This window comes from Neolamprologus brichardi, chromosome 16 (genome assembly GCF_056152115.1).
Source record: "Neolamprologus brichardi isolate AB-2024 chromosome 16, ASM5615211v1, whole genome shotgun sequence".
NCBI classification, from domain to species: domain Eukaryota; kingdom Metazoa; phylum Chordata; class Actinopteri; order Cichliformes; family Cichlidae; genus Neolamprologus; species Neolamprologus brichardi.
This window is the reverse complement of record NC_142119.1, coordinates 14,356,501-14,369,419: the sequence shown is the minus strand read 5'-3', so window position 1 is coordinate 14,369,419 and position 12,919 is coordinate 14,356,501. Positions and strand designations below refer to the sequence as shown.

The window sequence follows — 12,919 nt, the reverse complement described above, 5'->3', positions numbered from 1 at the left end:
ACCTTGGTCAGGGCCATTTAACCAAATCTTAATGGGGGTGTATGTATTCTTTTTCCCAGTAGGTATGATTTTAACCCTGTGTGTATTAGAGAAAAACCTAAAAAAGAAAAAATCGAATTTGTTCATTCAAGTCTTGTTTTTGAAAGTCATTAAAGCATGCATGTATCATGTACAGTCATTCAACCTTGGAACTTTTGACCACAGCATCAAGTCTAATTGGTTCCCAATTCATTCTTCTGCCCAACAGCAACCCTGAACAAAACATTTTGAGTCATCCTTATCTGCCTACGTCTCTAAAAGTATCTTAATTGGGTCACAGACAGGAGGGCTGGATGGGTATGATGATGCTGAGGTAGAAAAGCTGCATTTCATGAAAACAACAGAACTGGTCAGCAACACAATGTGGGAGCAATAATGTGATATATGCTCTTAAATGTATATGTGTATATGTATATAAAGGAGCAGTGAAAAAGTCACTAGGTCTTGGCTGCTCTTAAGCTTTGACTGCGCTGCTTTAAAGAATATACAGTTTTGCTTGTGTGCGTACTTGCAGATCTATCTTTGTGGGGACAAATATAGTTTGTACTCTTTAAGATTATTCTGATTTTAAGAAAAGTTTCTTTGGGACTTTTTAGAAAAAGCTAAAACTAATAGGCTTTAGGATCACCTATGTCAGAATGGAGACTGTGTGTTAAGAACTCTTTAATAAGATACCAAATAGCAACTATTAGATAATGAAATAACTTGTCTACTGACATCAAGACAACATTCTGAATTAAATCACTAAAGACAATGAAAAACCATAAAACAGTATAGAGCACTTTAAATGCATTCACTCTCCTTGCTGTGAATAGAACTGCTTAAAAATGTTTTCTTTGCAACATTTAGAATCATTTAGAATCATTTAGGATGAAGGAACTCAACTACACAATGACCAAACTATTTATGAATGTGTCTCTTTTGCTTTGATCTGGGAGTTACTATGTCTCAGTGGTGTAAATAAAAGCACTAGTTTTATGCATGGAGGAGTAGCACAGTGTTTGCATGTCTGTGTGCATGTGTGTGCGCATGCACGTGTGCATGAAATGATGACTCTAATCCCGTTCGCTCTGATTTCAACTTTCTCAATTTTTCAGCAGCATGCCTGTGGCTGAGCAGAGCAGAGCTTTGACAGTTAACTCAGTCCGTTTCAAACCAAATGCTCTTCTTCAAAGCCATACAATAAGACACAGGACAGTATCTCAACTCAAGACTCAGTGTCCATGCTTACATTATGCTCGCAATAATGCATTCATATTTCTTTTAGTTAGATTTTTTATACCATATAAGTCATATTTCAGGCCTGGAAATAGTTTTTAAATGAAATGAACAAACTTTTTCTAATTTTCTGCTGAAATAATGTTACAATGTTTTCATAACAATCATGGGAAAAAATTAGGCATTGAGTTGAGGTGAGGGTAAGGTGTGTGCTTTGCAGTGTTGGTTTATAAGGTATGCCCCTCAGCAAGCTTCTGGAAGCTGGCCAATCAGAAAAAAGTTTAAGTTTAAGAGTGCAGGGTCTTAAAAGGCAGGAGCATAGATCAGTGTTTCCCAACCTTTTTCAGCCACAGCACATATTTCACATTAGAAAAATCACACGGCACAACACCAAACAAAAATGTCACAAAAGCATATTGATTATTTTCCCCCAAACACCAGGTAAAGCAGAACTGGCTCGGTTTGTCCCCAGTATACCTTTTTTGCTTTCTTCTGATCACCACTCATGCTAGGGCCTTCATCTGGGTCGGCGTTTTCTCCTGGACCCAGGTCAGACTGACTACTTTTTCTTTTCAAATATTTATCTATTGCTATTACGCGCTGCGTTGTCTCACTCGCAGCATGACTATTATGTAATTTCTTCTTCGTCTTCTACTATTTTACTGGCAGTTGGCAACCAATTTAATTAGAGCAGGTAGTTGTACTGTCCTCTAGTGGAAGAGAATGTAATTGTTCTGCCCGTTACTCACCCTGATCGCTTAGATTACAAGTCAGGAGGAACCAGAGCACACCTATGTGCCGCTGCACAGTGGTTGGGAAACACCACCCGGCTCCCTCCCACAGTCCAAAGACATGCACCTAGTGAGTATAGGTTAACTGGAGACTCTAAATTGCCCATAGGTGAATGTGAGTGCAAATAGTTGTCTTTGTCTATATGTTAGCCTGCGACAGACTGGCGACCTGACCAGGGTGTACCCCGGGATAGGCTCCAGTGCCCCCACGACAATGAAAAGCATAAGTGGAAGAGAATGGGTGGATGAAGTATGGGTAAGTCTCAAGTCTTGGTAATCGGGGGTAACATTTCAACAGATGACCTAAGCCTCACAAGGTTAACAGAAAGCTAATGATACAGCAGCCCCCACAGGAGGTTCTTCCAGCCCTGCAAATGACGTCTACAGCTTTGTTAGAGCCTCTTCACATAGAGTTACTCACTTTGCCTGCATTGGCCATCCTATGAGAATAAATTTCAGTGGGTTGATTTTATAGAAATTGTCTAGTTTCTCAAATAATGCATGCTTAGCTTGTGGCTAAAATGCAGACACCAAGGACAAATGGTTGCTTATGTTATACTTCTTTGAATTCCACTTTCCAGAAGGGTGCGCGTGTAGTAACACAAAAACAGGGCACGCTGAGAGCCTTGTGCTCATCATCTGATAATGAAATTTACGTCACTTATATACAGTTGGGTGCTAGCTAGCTATAAACAGCTACAACAATGTACTGTATGTTACTACTTTTTAAAATGAGAGGGTTCAAGTTTTGACTTTTTAGATTTTTTTTTTTTTTTTTAAAAAAAGCTTCTACCAACATGTTTTCACTTGTTGGATTTCTGACAAATACATTTCTGACAAATGAAACGCACCCCAGTCCTCACGACTGGTGAGTGTCAGCCTGAAATTTTGATTAAGACATACGAGAGCAAAGGGCTGACACCACACTTAACCACACACCATGAAATCAACTGTGTCTGATTGTGAGCTGCTGCTCTTGAAGGCCAGCTTGCGTGTTAGTGGGGTCCTGAATTTCTTATGTGTGTTACATGGCGCACTGCCCTTCAGTTCCTTGCTTAGTTTTGGGTTACAGTCTCTAATGCTAATGAGACTAAAGACTCTGGCAGTGTACACTGTAAGCATAGAGTCCCTGGTCAGTTTTGTCCAGTGACAAATCCAATAAAGTCTTTAGCAGTGATGACAAAAAGGGAGAAGCCACTACTGCTGTGAGTAATTTCATCGTGGATAGAAAGCAAGAAAAATCAAGAAAGAATGTAATCTCAAGTACAGCTTTATTTCATTGCCCAGCTCTGGTTTTACAGACAGCTACGGTGTAACATGTCAAACGCTATTCCAACATTATTCAAACCAGCTGACTGCAGTTTTTAGCAAACATTTTGACAGTTGCTACATGGACAAATCAGACAAATAAAAGAACTGCTCAAAACAGAGTCAAGCAACTATTTGGACATTTCAGAATCCAGCACCAGATCAACATTCCCCAACACATTTTGCAAACATACAGCTTGTTTCTACGGTCAGGCGTGATCCATGCGGGCACCAGATAAGATGATTTTCGACACTGTTTGCCTGGCGTGACTCTCTAACGGGCTCCTTTTCCTACTTTTGTTTCCCTTAGGTGGTTTAAACCACCTTATCTGTCATTCACTGTCAAAATCAGCTGGCAACAATAGGCTTATCATGGCAATACTGGCCCAGATAAGTATGGCATCTCCTCTATTTATTTCAGTTTGTTCATGTTTTTGTGAACACTGTCATTTCATCAAGAAAACCGTGAGAAAAGGAATATATAAAAAATCAATCCAAACAAGCCGACTCACAGGATTTTAGACAAGATCAGGTTAGTGTGTGGTAAGACACTGATACTGGCGTTGTAGGTATGTCGTAGTACACATGCAGCACTTAACTAAAATGTAGTAACAAAACTGAGTTAACACTGGAGTCAGACTTTTGTCTCACCTGGCCATGAAATGCAGATATGAGTATGCAGAAGATTCAAAAATAGCTCAATTCAGGCTTAAGAACACTAAGGCTTCATAATGCTGCATTTTTCTATTATAGATATGACATATAACAATTTTAGATGGCAAAATTAAAGGCAAATTGCAGTTGAGCTAAGAGTAGTCGCTGCTTTACTGTTCTTGGCAGCACATGAGGACATGGGGAAGTGGTTTTCTCTAACAATTCTGGTTAACCTTTTGCTTCATTTAGCAACCATAGCAACATATTTTGTTTGCAAAAACAAAGCAACACTTACACTCTCACCAGTGTCAGTGTAGGAGGGGGCTTCATTTGACTCCTGAATCTGAAGACCTGAATCTAAGCTAACTTGACACCGATGTGTAGCCATGTCGGCATGGTGATTTCCCTTAATTAAAGACTTGTTACTGAATCCTAAATTGTCTGTCGATATTTATGATAAATAAAGTCCAGCTGAAGACCTGGTATATAGATGTTGATATACTCACCATTTATCTGTCAGCTCACTGTAAACAGCAAAGAAAAAAACTGAAGCTGTCTCTTGATTACAGGTATTATATCCTTCTTTTTCAGTCCTTGAGGACATACATTATGTCTGCAGGGAGCTACATACACATGTGTATATCGTGTGATTGCAGAGCACATATCCGTGGCAACAGCTTATGATTATACAGTGGGGCAAAAAAGTATTTAGTCAGCCACCGATTGTGCAAGTTCCCCCACTTAAAATGATGACAGAGGTCAGTAATTTGCACCAGAGGTACACTTCAACTGTGAGAGACAGAATGTGAAAAAAAAATCCATGAATTCACATGGTAGGATTTGTAAAGAATTTATTCGTAAATCAGGGTGGAAAATAAGTATTTGGTCAATAACAAAAATACAACTCAATACTTTGTAACATAACCTTTGTTGGCAATAACAGAGGTCAAACGTTTACTATAGGTCTTTACCAGGTTTGCACACACAGTAGCTGGTATTTTGGCCCATTCCTCCATGCAGATCTTCTCAAGAGCAGTGATGTTTTGGGGCTGTCGCCGAGCAACACGGACTTTCAACTCCCGCCACAGATTTTCTATGGGGTTGAGGTCTGGAGACTGGCTAGGCCACTCCAGGACTTTCAAATGCTTCTTACGGAGCCACTCCTTTGTTGCCCGGGCGGTGTGTTTTGGATCATTGTCATGTTGGAAGACCCAGCCTCGTTTCATCTTCAAAGTTCTCACTGATGGAAGGAGGTTTTGGCTCAAAATCTCACGATACTTGGCCCCATTCATTCTGTCCTTAACACGGATCAGTCGTCCTGTCCCCTTGGCAGAAAAACAGCCCCATAGCATGATGTTTCCACCCCCATGCTTCACAGTAGGTATGGTGTTCTTGGGATGCAACTCAGTATTCTTCTTCCTCCAAACACGACGAGTTGAGTTTATACCAAAAAGTTCTACTTTGGTTTCATCTGACCACATGACATTCTCCCAATCCTCTGCTGTATCATCCATGTGCTCTCTGGCAAACTTCAGACGGGCCTGGACATGCACTGGCTTCAGCAGCGGAACACGTCTGGCACTGCGGGATTTGATTCCCTGCCGTTGTAGTGTGTTACTGATGGTGACCTTTGTTACTTTGGTCCCAGCTCTCTGCAGGTCATTCACCAGGTCCCCCCGTGTGGTTCTGGGATCTTTGCTCACCGTTCTCATGATCATTTTGACCCCACGGGATGAGATCTTGCGTGGAGCCCCAGATCGAGGGAGATTATCAGTGGTCTTGTATGTCTTCCATTTTCTGATGATTGCTCCCACAGTTGATTTTTTCACACCAAGCTGCTTGCCTATTGTAGATTCACTCTTCCCAGTCTGGTGCAGGTCTACAATTCTTTTCCTGGTGTCCTTCGAAAGCTCTTTGGTCTTGGCCATGGTGGAGTTTGGAGTCTGACTGGTTGAGGCTGTGGACAGGTGTCTTTTATACAGATGATGAGGTCAAACAGGTGCCATTCATACAGGTAACGAGTGGGGGACAGAAAAGCTTCTTACAGAAGACGTTACAGGTCTGTGAGAGCCAGGGATTTTCCTTGTTTGAGGTGACCAAATACTTATTTTCCACCCTGATTTACGAATAAATTCTTTACAAATCCTACCATGTGAATTCATGGATTTTTTTTTCACATTCTGTCTCTCACAGTTGAAGTGTACCTCTGGTGCAAATTACTGACCTCTGTCATCATTTTAAGTGGGGGAACTTGCACAATCGGTGGCTGACTAAATACTTTTTTGCCCCACTGTAGCTCAGACACAGTAATGCAAGCCGCTGTCAGCAAAAGGTACCAAAAAAGCGCCATCAGCCAGTCATCAAGTACCATCTCCCATGATAAATTCACTGCATGCATAAGTGCATAATGCATAATATTATCTCATTTATATCTTGATCTTGACTCTCCTCCAATTAAGCACTCTGGACTTTAGTTTTAAGCAGGTGCAGTCCAAATAAGAACAGACATAAACCTCTCTGAAATTATATGAGACTCCTTTACATTGTTGACATTTTCCTCTTCATATCAATGCATAATCTAGGACACACCACATCGCACATTAAAATGCAACTTTATGCAATAAAATCGGAGTCTGGACAGGACCAGATTAGTGGATGATTCTTGATCATGTCATGCTTCAAACTCCTTTTCTTTCACACTGTAATCTCACTGAACTGAAACCTCAGAAGCATCCTGCACTCCATTAAACGTCTCCAGGCTTACTTTCTTTTTTTAGGAAAAACCAACCCAAATAATCTTCTCTACAAAATCAAAATAATATTATGCAGTCTATAAGCAGGATTATTATAAGGAGCTGAAGCGGTTATGTAAATGGCTTAAACTATGGCTTTCTCAGTGTTTGCTGTATAGTCAATGGTGTGCAACTCTCAATATACTCAAATAATGTGACCTGGGAGAAGGGCTGTTATCCTAATGGTGCACCAAAATCTTTTTAAAATATCAGTGAAAAGGTCACTCCAACTGCATAATTTTTATTCCACCCAGCAAAAACTAACTGAAAAGACAACTTTACCAACATCATTAGAGGGATATCAGGATTTTGTCGCTGTTTTGCATCGGCTTCATTTTTTTAGGCACAGATGTCCCACAGGTCATGCTGCTTCATCATGGTAAAAAAAAATTGCCTGGTTGAAAGTGTAAGCCATATGACGAAGTGAATAACATCCATTTCCAAACAGCAGGTAATCGTTTTAAGCACTAAACTGCCAGTCATGGATGCAATGCCAGCCTGGAAATGCTGACTTTTTGCTTTAAGTATGGCTGTGTAAATGTGTTTAGATGTCAATTAAATTAAAGAATCCCAATTTTAGCCTAGATACCTACTATCGAGACATTGTTTGGACAACAGAAAGTTACCCAGAGGAAACATGAAGTTTAGGTTAAAATGCAGCTGATTCACATCAAGAGGTAAATGCAGTTGGTAGGTAAATGGGAACTATCTATTAATGATCTTAATAACATGAATTAGATATAACATTGTTGACTGTTATTAATGAAGCTGCTCACCCCTATTATATTCCCAAAAAATGTAATAAATACAGAGCAGCAGCAAACATTTCAGCCAGTTTCATAATGCGGTAACATAACTTACTTGAAACTCGAACGTCTCATCAAACAGTGGGTCATCCTGGTTCTGAGCAGCAGTGCGAGTCCGCTGCTCAGCACAGTCAGCTGGTACTCCATGCAGCTCCAGAACCACATATGGGTCAATAACCTCTCCTTTAGCCCCTGAACCCTGGGGCTTGGGTAGGTTATGGGCACTGATAATCTGCAGAGTAAAACACAAGCAGCTTATGTTAATTAGTTTTACACTTTTGCATTTTAGTGTATTTAGAGCAGGGTTCTCAAACTCACGGCCAGGGGCCACGTCACCCCTGCTTGTATATTGACCTGAAGAAATATAATGCAATTTGGCCCTTGAAGTGACATTTTCTGTGAGGGAGGATTTGTTTGTTGTTGAGTCCAATGTTAAAATAAGTTCTTTAAAAAGCAAAAAATGATTTAATGTGAAGGCAGCACAAACTTGTTGTTAGTTATTTGTAGAGAAAACAGTTTTCACCAGCAGTCACAAACTAATGTGTACACTTATGTCTGCATTTTTATTTTGTTAAATACAAACAAAATTATAATTATATAATTATAGTGCTGCCACGTGTCTGGCCAGAAAGAGGGTACCAATTTGTTTATCTGGTAGTTCAATGAAAGGCTTCAGTTGAGAGTGAGAAGAAAAAATGCGTTCACGTTTGCAGTTTTGTCTTGTTATAGAAATCTGAAACTTACAAAAAAACAAACAAAACACTGCATTTTCAGAAATATTTGTGGATGTCTTCTTTGTTTGCTTGTTTTTTTTTGTACTACTTGAACACTAAAGTGGCTCTCACATGATGATGACAGTGCCATCGGTGTCCCACAGCTCTTTGAAATTTGAGACCCCTGATTTAGAGGGTTGAACAATGTAATGTAACCTAGTTTATTTTAATTTAATCTCTGTTACAATGCTCACAAAAAAAGGGTTTTGCTTGTGGCAAACATTGCTCCTATGGGCAATTTAGGATCATCAACAAACGTAACCCCACTAACTGCCTGCATTCCAGCTACCATAGGACGAGAGGCAGGGCACACACTAATGCAGGGCTAACACAGGATACTGAATGACCGATCGAATAGAAAGCAAAAGTACATATTCCGATTGCCACGGGTTAGAGTCACCTCATCACCTCAGAGGGTTAGTGCGACAGAGTGAAAAATGTAATGTTGGGGAAAAACAGAGTAACATCTAGACCTTAATACGAAGGGTCTGAGGTGGGACACCTGGCACGCAGCCCTGCGTGTGGGCACTGAAATACGACACTTCATCCCGCATCACGGCAGGTCGGAGAACATAACCACAGCCTCCGTTCTGTGTGAAGCGGCCTCGGTGAAGGTCCAACATTGCGCCAGGGGTCTGTTGATTCAAGGCCACAAGTTGGACTCCTCCTTTCCAGTACCCTTGTGGGTTAGGGTTGCTGGAGTCCAGACGCACGGAGCTGGGTCGTACTCTGGTTAGGGTGCGCTTGGTAAACATAACAAGGTCCTCTGGGCTTTCACTGGTAAGCCGTCCAGCTTCTCCTTCGCCTAAAGAGCACAGTGTCCAGTAAGGCAGCTCGGGAGCCACCGGTGTGCTGGGAGAGGATGGACTACTGGGGGGAGTCTGCTGCTGAGCCTGCTTGTGACTGGCTCGCTGGGCATAGAAGCTACGACTTCCAGTTCGAGCAATAGCCACCAGGTCTGACAGCTCTTTGTGGAGACGGAGCTTCCTAGGTTGAGAGGGTGGAGGCACCACCAAGACCACACCCAGTTCCTCCTCACCAGGTATTGTCATTCTTCTTCCTGCCAGAGGTCCACCTCCGCCTATCTCCTCATCTTCCTCAGACACTTCCCCATCACAGCCTTCATGGTCTGGAGGGAGTTTCTTCCCCACTATAACAATGCGTCCCTTAAGTTGTTCAGGCGAGGGTAAGGTTGTAGCTCGTCCTCCCAGGCTGACCGGCAGGGCTTCTGGAGTGTAAAGACGTGATCCGAACACCTTCCTCAAGTGCTGTGCCATGGTGTGCTGCTGGTCTGGGGAGCAACGGTGACACAGGTACAACAAAAGAGGGTACTGAGAGGTCAGGAAGGCGTATTTATTGACCACCTCCAGAGCAGAGCGGATAGTGACTGGTGAATGGTGGTGGTGATGGTGGTGATGATGATGGTGCCGTGGGATATCAGGCCCACAGTCGACCCCGAGCAAAGGCTCCCCCTCTGGGCCATCAGTTACTCCCAACTCCAGGCATCTGCAACCAGACTGCAAGGCCTTGATCAGTCCTCCAAGATCTGCTCTTCCATGGACCTGGTCATCCAACAGGTAGGAGCGGTATGAGGTGCTGAGGGTGAAAATCAAATCAACAATAAATCATTCAGCAACACAAATCATGTGTCATTTTAATATTACTAACATTTAATTCAAGGTTCAATGATCTTTTTCTTGAAAAATATAGGCAAGAGGGAAAAATATACAGAAATCAATAAACTTTCTAAAGGCTTAACAGGCAGAGCGTTAACGATACTCCATTACTGGGACGCTTAGCAAGTGCAGTGTTGGACTGGATAAGTGTAGCTGAATGGATGCAAATAGAGGGAAGGTAAAGGGTTGGAGCTATCCATAAGAAGACTAGTAGACATACAGGAGAGCTACAAGTACCTGGGTGTCTCACAGACCCACGGGAAGCATGATGAAGGTGCAAGGTCAGCACAGCCAAATACCTCCAGAAGGAAAGACAGGTGCTGGAAAGCTAGCTGAATGGTAGAAATAAGAGCCAAGGAGGCAGAGGAGGAGATGGATGCCATCAGTGGCATCTATTTCCTCAAAAGAACTCCTTACAGAGGTCTCCACACAAAGTCCAAGACCCCAAGAGCATGGATTAGAGCCGAAACATGAAACATCCACAAATACATCACCCCTAAGATGAGCCATTCCAAGAGTGCCTCAGGCAACTGAAAACAGAGGGTGATGAGAAAGAGGAAGAGGAATGACCAATCCCCTGCATGGGATGTACCATCGACAGACAAAGGAAGTGCCTGACATCAATAAATTCTACCAGTGGCTAGAAAAGGCAGAGCACCTGATCCACAGAAGCAGGAGTCTACCACAGCCAACAGGACCCAAGTTGCAGGTTGTGCAAAGGTGCCCAGAAATATCCAGCACATGGTAGCAGGATGTAGGATGCAAGCTGGGGTAGTGTTTCCACTCGACAGCAGCAACCGGGCCTTGTGAGGTTGGTGAAGAGTGTGTTTATTGAAGGACAAGCACTGTGGAATTCCCAGTACCAGTGTCATTGTGAGTTTTTGACTGTCCTGCTGAGTTTTCTGCCTCCTCCTCTCAACCACTGAATACAACCCACGTTACAGCAGCCAGCCTTGAAAAAGCAACCAGTCCCTGAATTAATTCAGACATGATGTAATAGTGTAACAATGTGGCTTTAACTGTTTTTAAATGAAAATTTAAAGTAGTATACATGATAATGTGTTAAAATATGCAGTCTACAACATTTTTACAACGCACATTTTGCTCTATGGCGTTATTAAAGGCCATTTCTAGATCTTCAGACTGGCTGCTCATTTTATACACTCTGACTAGCTTCACCTCAGAGGTGGGGACACTTGTTTCATTTGTCAAAAAACATAACAAATATGTAATTCCACAAAAACATATAGCAAGTATGTAAGCCCCTTGGCCTTAAAGTAATGTTTACTTGCTTCCTCACCAGGTGTTTTGACCTGTAATGGCAATGTACATTTCCAGTAGAAAATCACCTGCAATCCCACTGAAATTGTGACAACATGCTAATTCATCGAGTCTTCATCGGCTGTAACATCCAGAACACAAAAACTAATTACAATCAAGAAAGCACTGGAACACACTAGGAGCATGACACAACTGACCTTAAAGCTGAACACAATTCAAACTGAGCACACTGCAAGTAAGACTTTGTAAAACAGGAAACAGACAGAATTACATCACCTCTAATAAAAACAGAAGCTGGAACTAAGCACTAAAGATTCACAATACTAAAGAAACACATGAAGTAAAAGTGAATCAAACAGAATACTTCAATGTAAAAGACCCAGAACCATGACAGCTGCGAGTTTTACACTGGACAGAGTAATGTTGAAATGTTTTGGGCACCTGTAACTAAAACGTGTTCCTTGTGGTATTTGTTTGGTGTTGAGATGTACTCTTAGCCCATCAGATTTGCAGGGGCTTTGCATAACTATACTTATATATACAGTACATTTGACAGCTCACCTCATTTTCTGGTGTAGAAATCATTTCTGGTGTGATTTTTGGTTTGTTTGTGCACTCCTAGTTTTTTCTTTAACTGGTTCAGAAAAAGAACCCTTTTAATTTTGTTTGTTTTTTTAAAAGATGTCAAGTTGATCTGTTTGACTCACCTGATGTAGTAGTGGGACAGAGGCATGTTCATATCCTGGCAAACCCCTAGCTGTTCTGGGTCAAGCAGCTGGCATTCCGGAGACTGCAGGTAGCGGGCAAATCCATCCAGACCCAGCAGCCCTCTCTCCTTGCCTTGGGCAGAGGGCTCATAACGCCTCAGTAGTTCCCAGCAGCCCTCAGTGGTAGCCAGAGACAAACCCTGCTCTGTCTCCAAGAAGAGCCGGAGGTCCTGAGGGTCCAGACACTCGCGGTCTTTGGACAGTTGCACCATTAGGAAGTAGACATCTGGCCGTGTGCAAAGCTCGCAGAAGGCTTCCTCAAATTCCTCACGTGTCACGTGGGAGGTCAGCTTTTCCTTGCTGCGCTGGATCTCCTTGAAACGGAGACGCACCTGAGGAAAAACAAAGCGGAAGTGGATGAAAATAGGAAAGTGTGGAAGGTTAATTAAGCAAGAACTTCAGTTATTATGCCTCATTCATTCAGTGAAGTTGGCAAAGAGGATTACATTTTACTTGTCTTTTTTCATTAAGGATATTAAAGCGAGCCACATTCAATTATATAACACAATGTAGCCATCGTTTCTGTCTACTCTGAATTCTCCTTTATGTATCTTCTGTGTTCTCGCCCATGTGTGCTAGTGCAGACATTTATATTCTCTAAGTTTCCTAGCTTAGTCTGTGTGTAAGCAAAATAAGGCAGGAAAAGGGAGAAGGAGCGGTCCTGCGTGAGGCAACAGCAATCCAAAAGAGAAAAGCAGAAAGCCACAAATCCCTCATCAAGAGGGATTAAATGTCCTATTGCTCCAATCAATGTTATTTGGAAACACATCACTTAGCTGTGATTGTAGCTGAATATGTCGTTCTGAAATCCAGT

The 12,919-nt window shown here is 42.1% G+C and overlaps 1 protein-coding gene across 1 annotated transcript in view; it reads right to left on the bottom strand.

The window, feature by feature from the left end:
* plcl1 (phospholipase C like 1) overlaps positions 1–12,919 on the bottom strand; it is a 141,386-nt gene that overhangs the window by 39,897 nt on the left and 88,570 nt on the right. Inside the window, exons 5-7 of the mRNA XM_006805826.3 lie at positions 12,046–12,437; positions 8,855–9,977; positions 7,664–7,840 (exon numbers count right to left, since the gene is read on the bottom strand). Coding sequence (XP_006805889.1) covers positions 7,664–7,840; positions 8,855–9,977; positions 12,046–12,437 — 1,692 coding nt within the window. The remainder of the gene's footprint in view (positions 1–7,663; positions 7,841–8,854; positions 9,978–12,045; positions 12,438–12,919) is intronic.